General features: G+C 48.4%; 1 protein-coding gene across 3 annotated transcripts in view; it reads right to left on the bottom strand.

The window, feature by feature from the left end:
- The window catches only part of grk3 (G protein-coupled receptor kinase 3), a 63,278-nt gene that overhangs the window by 42,329 nt on the left and 4,129 nt on the right, over positions 1-16,820 (bottom strand). For all 3 annotated transcript variants that reach the window (XM_064308790.1, XM_064308788.1, XM_064308789.1), the window contains exon 2: positions 6,650-6,726. In XM_064308790.1, the coding sequence (XP_064164860.1) occupies positions 6,650-6,726 (77 nt within the window). The remainder of the gene's footprint in view (positions 1-6,649; positions 6,727-16,820) is intronic.

Here is a 16,820-nt window from a genome sequence, read left to right as displayed (position 1 = left end):
TTCTTAATTTAGCGCATGAGAACTGACAACCTACTTCCACACGCCGCGGCTCGATTCTGCGCGAGAGCGAGCGGCTAAGTCGCACAGGCCGAGGTCCTCCCCGACCAGCCTAGCCTAGCCCGCGGAGGAAGCGCGTAGCCAGCATGGCCAGAGATTCTCGCCGATTAGCCTAGCCGCAGAGAACGCGGTGTAGCCAGTATGGCCCGCGGTCGGCTAAAGTGCTGCCTGAGCCTGCGACAAAACCAGCCCTGGCGCCTGAGAGGAAATGGCCAAATTCACTGTTGAACCCAACGGAAATAAATGAGCAGGTGTGGTCAGGGGGGCTGAGGGAACTTATTTTACCTTTCACACTTATATGTAGCGCACGGTTTAGTAAGTGTGATGTGCGGTGACTTTCTGCAGCGACGGAGGTGCCAGAACGAAACGGCAAGACCGAAGGAGATCGTCTTGCAGAGCTTCCCTGGCGTCTCGGAACAGCTTTACGGCGTTTGTGTTTTTTATCGTCTCATTAGGCAGCGAGAGCGCACCCGCGTGGCGGCTGTGTTCTGCGGTTCGGCCGGGGAGGCGGGGGGGTCCTGCGGTGCGATTCGCTCGGGCGGTAATGAGAGCGGTAAAGTACCGCACACGTCAGGCCTACGAGCGTGCAGAGGGAGAGAGAGAGCGAGAATGTCAGAGAACGCTTGTGTGTGTGTGTGTGTGCGTGCCTGTGTCTGTGTGTGTGAGAGAGAGAGAATGTCAGTATTTGCATTTGTGTATGTGTGCATGTGGGTGTGAGAATGCGTGCGAGTGCGTGTGTGAATTCCTTAATTTGGACTGTGCATGAGGAAGAAAGAGAAAGAGAGAGAGAGATATAGATAGAGAGAGTCACTTCTGGAAGGGGCTATGTTTTATTAGCCTCTCAAAGCTTGACACCAGTTACTTCCCCTTCCTAAACCCGCCCCCGCCCCCGCCCCTCCCAAACTGTGCCAGATAGCCTGACGTCACCCGCTGGGAGAGAGGCGCTCCACACTGCACTGCAGCATCGACAGAGCAGAGCGAGGAGAGCGTGAGGAGTTACAGCCATGTTCCTCCCCTGCCAGAGAGCAGGCCATCTGTGTGCCTGCGCTGGAGCACACGCCTCACACGGCCAGCACGACACACATGGCCCTGTCCCCGCACCGCTCCGCACCGCACCGCTCCGCACCGCTCCACACCGCACCGCACCGCACCGCACCATCAAAACAAATAAAACACTCACAGCTAAACCAGCGAGCGCCAGAGAGAGAGAGAGGGTGGGGGTGAGGGAGGGGGGAAGAGAGGAGAGGGTAGAGAGACAGACAGACACAGAGGGGAGAGAGAGAGAGAAAGAGATAGAGATGAGGGAAAAGAGAGAGATTGAGATAGAACGTCGGTTTCAGGCTTTTACAAATCCCAGCCCTCTGTTGACAGCGAGAGAGAGGGAGAGAGGAAGAGAGAGAGCGTGAGATAGATGAAGAAGAGAGAGAGTGACAGATAAGAGACAGAGAGAGTTAGTTTCAGGCTTCTATAAATCGCAGGCCTGCCCTGTGTGGGCTCCCGGTAATTCATTAATGTGAGAGTTTATTTATTTACAGCTCGTGTGTTGAAGGGAGCAGCGACGGGCTGGCGGCAGGACAGGCCCATTGATTGATGAAATCTACATTGTCAGACCCCCCCCCTCAGCCCCCCTCACCCCCGGTCAGAACGCACCAGTCCCTCTGGATCTTCCCCAGATGCTGGGAGATGTGAGACGGAAGGGCATGGGGGGGGGGGCGAAACACCATCGCCCAAATTAGACCGATCGACAGCTGAATGAAACCCGCTCAGGGCTCTGCTGGGTCCAGCTGCACAGGGTGCCACCCGCCACTTTCGCTGACGGTTAAACAGGCCCTAGCGCTGGTGCACAGGACGCAGGGGCGAGACTGAACGCGGCCCGTCCGGGAAGGCGAATGCGCGCGGCTGTTCTCTGTTCCTTCCGAGCGAGCCTGTGGCTTCTCACGCGGTCTGAGAAACAGCCCGCCGAGCGAAACGCGGGCGGTCAGGACACCCCCACGCCCGAGCGTGAGGAACCGGCGCACCTCACTACCCCAGCGCGACGTTTCCAAAAGCAGCACCGCACTTGCGTAAACACCAAAAAAGGCATTAACCGAGTGAACCCAAATACAAATAGAGATCCGGCATCAGCTGGAGCTCCCTCCATGCGTCTATAGTCGCTTTTCCACCGCATGGTACCGGCTCAACTCAACTCGACTCTCCTCGACTTTTTCGGTTTTCCATCGGGCAAAAGTTGTGGATAGTACCTGGTACCTGGTACTTTTTTCAGTATCGCCTCCGTCGAGGTTCCAAGCGAGCTCAGGCGATCCCAAAAGGTGACGTGAAAACACTGCAGACCACTGATTGGTCAGAAACGGCAGTTGCGTGCGGTGTCGCTATGACGACCAGCTACATTGACGGGGGTACTATCTGCAGTGGAAAACGAAGTCCCTGGTACCAAGAGCGAGTCGAGTGGAGTGGAGCTGAGCCGGCACCATGCGGTGGAAGAGTGGCTTAAGACACTTATTTGCAAGTATCTGCATTCTGTTTATATGTGCGGTGGACGAACGCTGTCCCTGTTTTACGAATGAACCTGCAACCAGACCTCGTGTCCTTTTTTTCCCTCCTAGACCCAGAGAGAGGGAGTCCATTTGTGAATATCACAAAGTGTGTCTTTTTCTTTCTGATCCTCACGGCCGAACGATTTTCTGTTTAACGTCCCACACTCAGTCAGCCGCCGAAAACATTCAGCCTCGCGAAACACGCGCTACCAAACACTTAGCCGCAGGGTCAGCGCTTAGCCGAGGCTAATGGGGGCCAGGCCATTTCTTTACTTACTTAAACGGAAGCGCTAGCGTATAGCTTATTGCCGAAGGAAAGTGGGTCTTTAACATGAGCGCTAAATGACTAAGTGAATATGTAATGCAACATAAGGAAATGAGCTTCATTTTCAAATGATCCGCTGAGCTTCAGGATGATAAGAGAGATCGCTTTTTTTGACACCCGATTCAACTGATTAACTACTCAGTGGTCTTCAATCAAGACCTTGATGAACAGACGTCACAGAATCTGACGTCTTAGTGCTGGGCTAAGACTTCTTCAGAGAAGACCGGACAGCCCTGCTGTGATCAATCGGACTGGTATTCTCAGAGTGAGGAGTTTAGTTAGCGTCGCGCTAGCTGAAAAGCCGCTCATTTCTAACAGGTCCAGAAAGTGTCTGAAAAAACACCAGAAGAAGAACCGAGCAGGTTCCCTTTCTGCGCCTGACGTGGATCTTTCTTCTCACGCTCAAAATTATTTCTGGTACCATTTTTTTTTTTTTTTTCAATGAAATGTATTCCTTTAACTGTAAGCCTACGCCATCGCCGCCTTTGTTCCCACCCATTTATTTAGATTGGCTGCGGTGTGCGGCCACCAAAAAAAAAAAAGCGGAGACTGGTTTTGATGATCGCTGCAGATGCAAAAAAAATTTAAAAAATACAGTAATACCATGAGGTCACTACACGCATCATACTATTTCCCAAGATGCCCTTATATTTTTTTCAAAGGAATGTGGGAATCTCAATGCTTTCAGCTTTCACATAAAAGGCAAAGAGCTCAGACTCAGAGAACTGAACAACATTTTTTGCCTTTTAGTTATTTTTTTTTCTGCATGTTAAAAAAAGACCTGATTTATAGTCAGATATGAATAAGAGAGGGGGAAAAAACAGCCCCCGGGCCTCAGGCTGAGCTGAAACCAGATTTTAAACTGTAGGGAGACTCCGAGAGGTCATCAGTAGCACAAATGCGTTTGCATGTAACCGAGAGCCACAGCGAACAAGCGAAGCGAGCACCCGGCAGCACAGTTTTGACTCTGGACCGCTACATGCAAAGCCTGCCTGTTTCCCATGCAAACGCAGCCGGAAATCTTCACAAGGCACACAGGTACTCCAGTCTTTCACCTCTGTAACAAACACGCACAGAGACGTAAACATACACACAAACACGCACGCACGCAAACATACACACAAACACGCACGCACGCACGCACGCAAACACACACACAAACACACAAACACGCACGCACGCACGCAAACACACACCCCATAGTGGACTCTAGTGGGAGGGGACGGAGGTGAATAAGAGAAGCTGAACGGCACGAGAGGATTTTCTTTCACGGTTGTTTAAAATCCGAGGATCAAAAGCGAGTCGAGAAAATGACTCATCCCTGCTGTGGGCCCTTCGTGCTCCGCAAGGGCCCCAGAGGGCCCCGGGGGCCACCTTCCTCGCCGGGCCTAATTCCTCCCACTGAAGCGGCTCGTCAGAGCGCGGGCGGTGCGGTGTGAGGACTGCAGGTGTGAGGCGGAGGCTAATTGACAGAGCCCCGGGGGAGAGCCAGGTGCACCTAAGTGCAAGTCCCAGGAGCGGCAGCGAGCGGGCGAGGGGAGGGGAGGGGAGGAGAGGAGAGGACAGGAGGAGCGCACGGCGTCCACGGAAGCAGGGTTTCCCTCAGTCACGCCCCCAGGGCTGCTCTGATCGGGGGTGTGACCCCAGGTCCGGGGCGACTGCGGGGTGTGTGTGCGCCATGACGACCGTCACGTGACCACAGTCATCTGCGATTCGCAAAGCATCACAACCAGAGCTCAATAAAATGTTTAGAATTACAATTTTGTTTAAAATTATAATTACAAGTCAGATCAAAGCCTTCAAGCCACAGTAAATTTCTGATGATTTTTTTTTAAATTGGACACGGGTTGGACTTTGCATACACTCTGCACATTGAAAAACTGCATCATTTGAATTAAAAACTACTGAACAGACAGTCCAGAACACACCGTGCTGGTCCAAGTCACAATGCATCATGGGAAATTTCCATTAGAATTCTGAGACACAATGCCTGACAACACGCTGACCCCAAGAGCTACTCCGCTCCCTGCAGCTCAGAAAGTCCCCGGCTTCCATTTATATCCACCAGCGTGACAGAGCAGAAATGCTCGCACACAGTGTTGAATAACTTTGGTTATGTTTCAGTTGCTGAATGAGGTGTCACATACACATCATTTCAGGAGTCACGCGTGAGCTGCATGTCTCCTTTCGAAACCACAGTTCGTGAGGGGCTACCACCCGAGGCCAAGTGGCCCAAAAAGCACACGGGACACGTAATGTTTCCCCGCCGTACCGCTAACCTAGGCCTGCGGCCTCTGATTTAGAAGCACAATACTCATAACAGTACAGGGCTTTTGACCGTTTTTTTATTTTTTATTTTTTTAAATTCGAATGAGTTCGTATCCGCGCAGGCTGACTGCAGGCTGACCGCGGCAGTCCAATCAGTCGCCCACCTAAGGGTCGCAACCTGGATCTTGGCGGCGGGCCGAGCGCGAAGCACTTATCCTCCCGGCGGAAATGTCAAGTGGGCCGCGCGGCGAGCGTTCTGGACTCGGGGCTCAGAGCGCGATGAGAGGCTTCGGTCTCCGCCCCGCCCTCGGTGGCCCCCAATTTGCAGCCCGGCGTCCCGGTCTCACCCTGACGAGGTTCCCCCGGGAACGGGGACGCGGAGGGCGTCGCCCGGCGCTGCCCGCTCGTCTCTCCCGGCGCTCTTAAAACCCTACCCTGGCGAGCTCCGGGGCGGCGTTTGGGGTTGTGACCCTTAGGAACCGGACCGGAGAGCGTTCTGGAGAACCCCCCGGCCGGCGGCGCCCCCCCCCGCTCCCCATGCTCGTTTTAGCCCAGCGCGCGCGGAGGCAAATTACCGCAGCCTCGGCTCGCTGGGGACCAGGACCGAGAAGTGAGTAAAATTACCCGAGCCCCGGAGGCCTGTTTCTCTCTCCCATCATGCACCGGGGCTCGCGGTGATTAAGGATCTTCTGAGAACGGGCGCAGGAGCCTTCAGAAAGGGGAACGTGCAGTATGACTCAGCTGAAATGACCGAAATGAGCCCCGCGCTTGCTTTCTGCTGCAGTTTTTTTCCTTTGGCTTCCTGAGGCAGGAGAGCGCCAGGCGTAAACGCGCTCGGTTTCTCTTTGGTCATGTGACGCAGACATTAAAACGCTTTGCTGCGCAGCACAGCTGGTAATGGCATGGAGCGGTTTTTCGATCGTCTCCTTTTTCGTCAAAGCGGAAGAGAGTTAATTGCGGAAGCTCACCACGTTATCGTAAGCGACCCTGTGCCATCGAACGGCTTACGATAATGCACAACAATGCCGTTCGTTATGTTGTTTTCCCAAGACAAAGAAACTAATAAACTTTCATTTAAAATCATTACTGCCAGCACGGAGTTTTTTTCTTAGGAGGACTTGCGACGGCAGCGTCGCCAACCACAGAGCGCGACTCTCCGCGAACACGTGACATCGCGCGCCACGGCTCTGGTGCGCGCGCAGGAAATGCCGGAACTTTCCGCGCTCCTTCCTGAGACTCGCTCCAGCCGGCGGCCCGAAGCTCTCAGTGTGGCTGTGACACCGAAGCACTCCGTCCTCCAATCAGAGGGGGCGAAAAATAAATAACAAAAAAAATAAATTTCAAAATCAATCTGTTGTGAAAGGGACCGGGCATCAGTCAGGCCCCAGAGTGTCTGTCTGCTCTGTGGTGCTGAGCCCTGCTCAGCAGAAACGCGGGACAGGACGCGACGGCGGAGGGAACTCACCGATCTTCTGGTTGAAGATTTTGTCGAACGTCAGCTCGTCTCTCTCCTCCAGGTACTTCTGCATCACACTCCGAATGCTGAGAGAGAAGGAAGGGAGAGAGATGACAACTTTCACATATATAATGTGGCCAAACCAACAAATGCTAGACAATATACAAGAGCATATACAACACACACATACTACACACAAAAACAAATGCACTGCACACCATAAACTAAGAAACACACACACGCCCCTGTCTTATTCTGCTCTTTAACTGAACCATTAACCCTCAATCAGTGGACCATTAGCATTGTCCTTGGCCACAGAAACTTGAAAATAACCGCCAGTGTGCAACAGAAATTCCTCAGAGCTAAAGTTCTCCTAACTCCTCCGCCCGGTCCACCTCCACCTTCTCTTCCCTCTCCTGCTCTTTTACCCGACTCTCCCCCGCCACCTGCTCCCCCCCCCCCCATGCCGGCGCTGCCGGGACGCCCCAGAAGGTTCTGGTAATGAGCGTCTCGTCGGGGAGAAAGACTCAATTAGCGCTCCCTCCACGGGCTCATTAGCGGCCCGCCGCCGCGCCGCCGAGGTGCCGAGGGGCGCCGCGGGGATCGCCGGCGTTTTGGCCAGGTACCACGGCGACCCGCGGCTAAACGCTTACGCGCGGTCAAAGCCACCAACGGCCGGTCGGCGTGCCCCGCGGGACCCTCAGCGCCAGGGGGGAAGGCCCTCAGCGCCAGGGGGGAAGGCCCGCTCTCCTTTCCCCTGCCGCCTCTCTGCCGCGCTACACACTGACTGACTGCTGCGGTGCATCAGGCCTGAAGCGAACCGAAATGCACCTGGAACAGGTAGTTCTGACACGCCAGCTTCTGTCACGTCCCCAAGCACTGCCAAGTTCAGGGGCAGGGACCATATAACCTGAAACTAATTATTATTCAAGGCCCCCTGGAACATCCACAAATTACTTCAAAGAGTGTTTTTCACATGCAAGTTACGGTGCCATTATTCCAGAGGGTTTTTCTGGTTCTCCTTCATAGCAATGTTAATGCACAGTTAAAAGAAGTCAAGTGAGGATATATGAATCAACATGGGGGGAGCTGAGGGAGCCACCATGCGTATTCAGAGTGGCTCAGTCAGGATTTGATAGGAAACGGAGCCATTTCACCAGTACATGCGATCTGATGATGAAGAGCGCATAATGGCTCCCCCCATTAGTGAATTCATGAGGTCTCCCAGTATAGCCAGCGCTCAGTACAGGGACCTCAGGGGCTTCACACCATAAAACTGGCAGCATGAACCTGTCTGAACTGGGGAAGCTCTGGGGAGAAGATGGAGCAAAGCAAAGTTCTCAAAACGGAGATTCCCAAAAAAATGCATTTGAAACGTTCAACAACAAAAAAAATCGGAATTCTCTAGAATGCAGCTACAATTGGGCTTGGGTTCACCGTTTGTTCCTGCAGGCACTGCCTGTGATTGCTCCCCCAGGGCATGCTGGGAAACATCAGGCAGATAGCACTCGTGCAGCTTCATGGGGTGAACTTTATAAAGCATATTGGCCACACAAAGCACGATAACAATGAGAGAAATGCCAACGGTTCAAATCAGCGCAGGCGAGAGATAATGGCGCAGATAAGCCAGCCGTTTCAGTTGCGCAAACACCATTGGATTGAAGTGCATTCTAAGGAGCCGAGTTACACAGCTACCTAGTAATCTACGACTACCTAGCTTAGATAAGAATGTAAAATTCCAGTTTCTCACAGTGAGATAAATGGGATGGCCGTTTATGGCCTTTCAGCACTGACAAAGCGTCCTCGTTCACAGGCGGCGGCGGCGTCGCGCCCCCCTGCTGGGCGGCTTAGCCGGGGTTCACCTGGTCTAATCTCCCGGGCCACTTAGCCACAGGAGCGGGTATTGACTCTGAGCGCTGAGCTGAACAGGCCTGACGCGGCGGCCCGCTGGCAGGCAACGTGCTGCAGGAGAAGCCTTTCAGGAGGAGGACGAGCACATGCATAACCATGAATCCCCACGGCAAACGGGTTGCAGGGGGGCGGCCATTGTGGCTCAGAGCTCTTCGCATGTGCAGGACCGACCTGCCTTGTCTTTTTACAAAAGTCCCTATTCCCCAAAAGCGTAAAAATTCAACAAATGAAAAGAACCATTTTTAAGAAAAACATTTTGTGATCTTTTGAAACACAGAAAACTGGGGACTGTAAAACAAAGTTCATTGGAGTGGCAAGCTACCAACGAGGCATGGTGACGGCACCCCCAACATCAAACCCTCCTGAGACACTTATGCAGACGCTAAATGTAACGGGTGAAGTGACAATGTGTATGTTACATTATCAAAGAATACAGTTCCCATGCTGCACCACTCCATTACAGGACTTCCAGTGGAGAAAAATAAACAACTGTGACAAACTACAGGCAGGGGAAAAAAACTTGACCTCAAAGGCTGAAACAGCCATGGAAAATATCAAATATATTTGAGTCAGTAGCTTCTGAAAATATCCGTATAAAAATGAGGAAGCGGAAAGCAAGATAAAATTGCAAAATACTTCTACAGATAGACTAAATCTTCCAAACGAATCATTCCGCAATATCACAGTAAGCTACATCAGCTAGCATCAGCATTTAGGTGTAAAAGACCCCCAGGCCTGACTACTGGGCGATATTTGGCTACTATATTACCATATTCTTTATCTGAGACACTACATGCCACTAACTGCTCATGTAAACTATTCAGATCATTTCACACTGGCAGTTCTTTATTGCATTGAGACGATTTTGGAATCTTCTTATAAGAAAATATTAATTTTCACAGTTTACATACTCTAATGAAGAGGAATGACATGACAGTGATGATGCCTAAATGCATTACAACTTTTATCAAAAATGATTTTATTTACCTCAGGTCTCAAATCTTTCACTACCAGTTTGGTGTCAGTTATGAAAATGTGAAATGAACGTGTTGACTTGAGCACATCCATTTTGGTCCATTCACTTCTAGTCTCTCAGCTCCTAAGAGACACAGCCATTTCTTCTCGCTCAATTATTTGGACCAGAAGAAAATAAAACTGAAAACACAACAGCAGCAGAGGATAAACATTGGAGGCTTGCTTTCCAGAGACTACAACAAACATGGCATATTCCTTCCGTTCCCGGGCTTTCCATAAACTTTGTTGATGGCTGACAGTTTAATTTTAAGTGATTGAAACTCACAGATGGCACTCCTTGCCTAGCATTAGTGTCAGTTTCAGCACAAATCATAATTTACTACATTACCTACATTCATCTGCCACTAAAATGCTTGAGCCCATTAGAGAGCTGCCAACATGTTACTGCAAACAATGGGTCCCATGGCCATTTTAAATGCACTGCATCTATTATTTAAACCAACCGTGGAAACCAGATGTAAATAATGAACGCATTTCTTACTCCAAGTATTACCAAGCACTACGTTTTGATGTTACACTTAGCCTAATGAACAACAAAAGAGGAAATGAATCAAAACAATAAATATTTAATGTGACACAGTAGAACAATTGCTGCCCGATTCCATCCTTTTGCTCTGTTAACTAGCCGGCTTACAGGCTTCGGCAAGAAATTCCAGCATGGCCACTTTGAGAGACTTGATGCGTCTCGGAAATGCTAATTATTTTGTTACGCGCGTCACTGTTAAGCTCACACTCAGCTGTCTCCCACAAGGGCAGGCATATGCATCGTATTAAGAGGCTCCTGGTGGATTCCTTCTCTGAGAAGCCGACCAGAAACAGGACCACGCTGGATGGCAAGGGAGTGGGGAGCCGGACATTGCAGAAAACACTTCTGACTGCAGCGGAACGCAATTTCAATTTTACTTATTCTGCGCGAGCGGCCTGTTGGTGTTAGAAGACATGAAAGTTAATTTGCAATGCAAAGGAAGCCCAAAATTCACGGACATGCTTTTAAAAAAAATACCATTACGTTTGCTGTCTGGCTATCGTGTTTCACTGTAACCACGTGTTCGGACTGCCTCGTCAAGCAGCTAAACCGCCTTTGGGCGTCCACTGTCTCATATTTAGATGTGGTCGGCGCAAGTCATGTTTTCGGGCAGGACTTGGGGCAGTTAGCACTACGGAGCACACTCTTCTCCACTGACACCTGCAACCAGTACAGACAACGTCCCCAAACGAGTAAAGACAGGGGAAGAGTTCCCAAAAACCATTATTCATAACACAGGTATTCACATATTACTGCACATCACAGGAAATACTATTTCCATGAATAACATATAGATAGCATTTCGAATGCTGTACTTTCTGGTATTGCCAGTGCCCTGTCCACAACCATTTCTTTTGCATCAGTCAGTGTTAACATAAAAACATAAGTCTAATATTATAACCAATATAATTAAGAGATATAAACTTGTTGCATTTAGGCCACATTTCTACTTCTACTTTCTACTTACATATGAATTTAATTACTTTAGCATTGCTGACTGCTGAAGAACCTTTGGCCTACCCAAGTTTCATGTAGGAATGCCTAAGGACAAAAATGCTCTCAAGCTGCCAACTCCGTTGTGAGCACGTATCCTACTTTTTTCCATGCCAAAACATTTGATTATTTTAATTCCAAGAATGACATTACATGCATCTTACTGATTTATAAACATTTCTAAATAATCATGGATATAACATCTGGGGTCTTTTCACGCCGCTACCCTTCCTTTCTGCTCCAGTTTCATTTGGGATGCCTGCGCTGGTTTTGCACAGGTACCGGCCCGTTGCACTGTGCCAGTCTACAGGTGAAAAGGGGAAGGAAAAATACACCTTTCTCTCATCAACAGAGGCAGCCAGAGTGCCAAAGCAGCCAGGCTCCAGGCCTCCTCTCCGTCAACGTGAGAGTGGACGCAGAGAGTGTGCAAAGCCCCGCCGGTCCAGAGACGACAGAGGGGAGCGACGAGGATCAGCCCCCGTCCGGGTGGGTCTTCACTGAGCTGTTCACATTTCACTGAGCTGTTCACACTTCACTGAGCTGTTCACATCGCTTTTGGCCGTTCACGTCTGTGCTCCAAATCTTAAGTTGCGTCTTCGTTGTTTGTTGCTCAGATGAGAGCCCAAGGTCGCAATAAAGGCACGGAGGGCAGGGCGGGTTAAGCAGGTGACCGGTCTCCCCTCGCCGTGCGAAGTCCCGGCCGACGCCCAGACGGGTCGTTTCAAACCCGCGAGCGGCCGTCTCAGACTAAATACACGAGAGCAGCTCGATGCACTGCTTCACCTCCAACAGCCGCCAGAGCCAAACGAGAGACGCGGCGCTGCGTTCCAGTGGCCTTTTAAGGAGTAGCCTGCACATACATTCAAAACCCACGCTGCTAAAACGGACGCGCGTAAAACTGACGGGCGTTTCAAAGACCCGCGCAGCGAAGCCCCCGAAAGTCCCTTTATCATCCCACATGAAAAAAAGAAAACAGGCGTACCTCTGCTTCCGAGAAACAGAACCAACAAACACTGTGATGAGAGAGATGTATGAACATTGGTTTCTCAGATCCGTTAGGTGCTCCCAGAAGGTGTGAGAAAGGAGGATTATATTGGCTTCGTACAGGCCCAAGTGGTGGATGGGGAAATTACGCTGTTGCCTTCTGATATTGTCATCAGTACTGAACGGTTTTGTCTCCAACAGGTACACGAGCACTTTCTCCTGAGCAAATGCCCAGTAGCCAATCAGAAGCCCTAGTAGCACATTCTTTTATTTGTGTCTAAATATAGCCTAAGCCTGGTTTTGCAGTAATACATTTCAAACATGTGCAGTGGTGTTTGATGAAAATAAACACAGGCCTTTATTTGTGCTGCTGTGTGACTGCGTTTTCCCCTGCTGGGGGGGACTGCTCCACAGATGCACACACGTACAGCCATTCCTTAGCCCCAAGACCATGCCTTGAACTCCGCCCCTTTCCACTCCACTATCCACCACCAGTTTTTCCAAAAAAATAAAAATAAAAATCTCCTTCCTGCTTCTGCATTCTCGCTCTCCTTCCAGCTATCTGCTAATCTATTTTTCTTCAGTCCTCCTCCCCCATCATCGTCATTTATCCCCAGTGTCTTCCGCTCTCTGTTCTTCTGCCCCTCTCTCTCCCTCTCACACACACACGCACACGCGTGCGCGCACACACTCCACCTCCTCCAGTGCGATTCAAACAATCTCTCTCCACGTCAAACAATACCAGTAACGACCCCCCCACCCCCACCCACCCACCCAAAATGCTTCCAGTCATGCCGTCAAAATCTCACCTATCTGTCGGCCGGCTCAAACTGGGCTCGAGGAGAATTTGACGGCGCACCGCTATCTCTACAGCGCTGCATTCGCTCACCGCCGCCATTTGACAACAAAGAGGATTCTGTTTATTTATGTCTCTTTTCCAAACTGCCCTTAGGAGATCCTTTTTAAAGGCCTCTATTAATATCAATGCTGGCTCTCTCTCTCTCTCTCTCGCTCATGACGGATTACTTTTACAGCCAATTCAGGAGATCACGTTTTTTTTTTTTTTCCCCAGGATCATCTTTTTTTTTCCATATTAAATCCTCATTAAAATAAAAACCTATGTTTTACCATGTCATAGCAGACTGGGGCCTGGATACATTCTGTATTAGCTGCTCCTGAGAGCGGGGGAGAACCGGGCGCAATCCGCCCTGACTGCCACAGACAGTGGCGTGTGATTTCTGAACAGTGCTGACAGTACTAATGATGTTGATGCTGACGGCAGTAATGCTTTCGCTCTGCCGACACCGGCACCCCTGGGCCTGGCGGTGCAGTAATCCCCCTGGAGCCCAGGCAGCCACGCTGAAGCGCCCTGATCACAAGGGGTGCCAGCTGGACGTCTTGCTCCTTCGCCCTGCACAAGGGCAATTTGCGTTACCCTCGTTCGTTAACTTTTTTCGTCACGAACATCGTTCGATGCGTCAAATATTTTCTCCATCATCCATCTGACAGTCATTTGTCTATCAAGTCCTAATATTTTAATAAGTGATCGCATCACCGTATTCGCTTAAAGCTTTCTCATAATTCACCTCATGCATCAGATAATATTCTGAATATGAAATTAATTCTTGTTCAATTAGGCTAAGTGAAGCACAAGGCTAAAATGAACAGCTTTCAATGCAGCAATCATTTATATTCAAAGAACAGTTGTTGCAATGAAAACAAAAGAAGCTACGCACTTTCAGCTAGCCAGCCACTTTACATTACATTACAGGCATTTAGCAGACGCTCTTATCCAGAGCGACTTACACAACTTTTACATAGCATTTTACATTGTATCCATTTATACAGCTGGATATATACTGAAGCAATTTCAGTTAAGTACCTTGCTCAAGGATACAACGGCAGTGTCCTACCCAGGAATCGAACCTGCGACCTTTCGGTTACAAGCCCAGTTCCTTACCCACTGTGCATAGACTCATGAGGTAAATTTTTTAAAATTCTGCTTCTAAACAATTAATCACTTTAGGTTGTGTTGGTGACGTTAATCTCCGCCACACTTCCACAGCATTGTTGAAAAATTGTAAATTCAGCATACATTTAACATGTAGGCTTAAAGATACTTAGATCATCAGCTCTGCCCACAACTTCTCTTACTGAAATGTGTCACAGACTGTACTCAAGCAAAAGGCTTACAACATCATACAATCACGCAAAGCAAGGTTCAGAATGGCCTCTAACGTACTGCAAACTGACAGGGCCAGCTTTCTCAAAGACACCGAACTACCCGGGAACAAACATTTCACTCACTCGGTGCATGACTTTTTTAAATTCAAAAACTCGTCAAACTGATCAGCATGCACCACTGTGTTTCGCTCTTCATTTCACAAGGTCGCTTCCACGCAGTTCTGAGACTGACCACAGGAAATGACAACTGCAAAGAGAAGGCGTGTGCGTGCCTGTGCGTGCGTGTGCATAAGCCAATATGAAAGCGCATTGAAGATATAATGGGCAGGTATGTCGCCACAAATTGCAACGAACCCACACCACCTGAACCGCTCTTATTTATTACTTACGGTTAGCGAGGCCATTCATTAATATCATTTTACCAGTCAGACTCACATCAGAGACTCAGCAGCCCTCTGGGCTTACGCAGTCTGCTTAAAAATAAAATAACTCAGCAGAAATATTTTCTTACACACTTTCCCTTCATCACAACCTGGGTGCAGTTTGCATCTGTGCTACAATGCAATAAAAATGAAGGTATCAGCATTGGCTAGTCAGTCAAATATTATTAATCAGGCCCAGAAAGTACATACCTAGAATAGACACACACAGACATATGTATACTCATAAATGTGTGAAGTGCAGAAGCAGAATGGCTACACTGTTCCTGGCATCCTGACCACTATCTATTTTCTGAGATTAGGAAATGGAAAAAACAAAAAACAAAAAGGAAGACAAAAAAAAAAATTGTAATGAAAACAAACAAATTGAAAAGATGACGACGCACCAATATTCCAGTGCTTAGGGATAACCTTGAACCATATATGACTACGATTTACCCTACAGCCTTTCCAAGAGCAGGCCTTGCAAAGCTGGGTATTTTGAGGTTGAAAGAGCTATTCTTGGTGAGGACATTATCATAATGATCGTAATCCTCATTCACTCACTTACTTAACAAGCAGCCTTTAAGTCAGATGTGAGAGAGAGAGAGAACAGTGCAACGTACAATCAACTCCTCTTAGTAGGCATTTCCACCATTCTGTAAGCAGACATTTTTACATTCTGTTACAAATTGCCAAAAATATTACTGTGACCAAAACAAATAAATAGGAAAATACTATGTAATACCCAACAGAAAGCCATTTTTGACAGGGCCACCCATACACAAGATTTCTAAATCGGTGTCTGCTACTGATTCAGGGTAATACAAAAGGGGAGCATTCAGAACAATTTCTCACATAAAATTGTTGCAGCCACGCAATGAAAGTACATTAATAGATTATGTCATCACAAACTTCACAGGCTTTGTATGCATGTGCATGCACTTATACAGTGTCATGAAGTACTACTTGATCTTGCCTGTTACTGCATATTTGTCTGAATGGCTTCTTTAGACAAAATGTAATATACAAAGAAAATTGAGCAAACACAAAACATTATTATTAGTTAATGAAAAAAGTTATCATCCAAATGAAAAGTGCCCCCTTAGTTACTCAATCAACCAATTAACCAAATTCAATTCATAATTAAATTCAGCTGATTGTACCCAGTCAAGCTTGATAGCAGCCAGGTCTGTTGAATCTAAATCTCACTCATATTGAATCTTACCATCACAGGGAAGCAGTCCCCACAATATTTCTACAAGCACACTATGCCTCAATCAAAGAAAATTCCAAAAGAGATGAGGAAAAAAGTTGTTTAAATACATCAGCCTGGAAAGGGCTACAAAGCCATTTATAAGGCTTGGGGGACTCCACCGAATGAAAGTGAGAGCCATTATCTACAAATGGAGAACACTTGGAACAGCGGTAAATCTTCCCAAGAGCGGCTTGCCTGCCAAAATTTCTACAAGCATGCAGCGACAATTCATCCAGGTAGTCACAAAAGATCCTAGAAGGGCATTCAAAGAACTGCAGGCCTCTCTAACCTCAGTTAAGGTCAGTGTTCATAACTCCACAATAAGAAAGAGACTGGGCAAAAATGAGATTCATGGGAGAGTAGCAAGGTCAAAACCACTGCTAAACAAGAGAAACTTCAATGCTCATCTCCCGTTTGGAAAAATGTATCTGGATGATCCCCAAGTCTTTTGGGATAATGTTCTATGAACATTAAAAGGTGATGCGTCAAAAGCAGAACATTTTGGATGACACAAGCTCCATTATGACACGCGTAAAACAAAAACAGTATTGCTCAGTAAGAACATCATACCAACAGTCAATCATGATGGTTGTAGTGTGATGGTGTGGGGATGCTTTGCTACCTCTGGGCCTGGACAACTTGCTATTATAAAAGGAACCATGAATACTCTGCACCAGACAATTCTTAAGAGAATGACCAGTCATTATGTCCATGAGCTGAAGCTGAATTGTAATTGAGTTATGCAGCAAGACAATGATCCAAAACACAAAAGCAATTCCACATCAGAATGGCAGAAAATAAACAAAATTAAAGTTCTGAAGTGGCCTAGTCAAAGTCCTGACTTGAACCCAACAGGGATGTTGTGGCAGG

Source organism: Anguilla rostrata, chromosome 14 (genome assembly GCF_018555375.3).
Source record: "Anguilla rostrata isolate EN2019 chromosome 14, ASM1855537v3, whole genome shotgun sequence".
In the NCBI taxonomy this organism is placed as follows: domain Eukaryota; kingdom Metazoa; phylum Chordata; class Actinopteri; order Anguilliformes; family Anguillidae; genus Anguilla; species Anguilla rostrata.
Note: the sequence above shows the minus strand (reverse complement) of the source record. Positions and strands in the feature narration are given on the sequence as shown.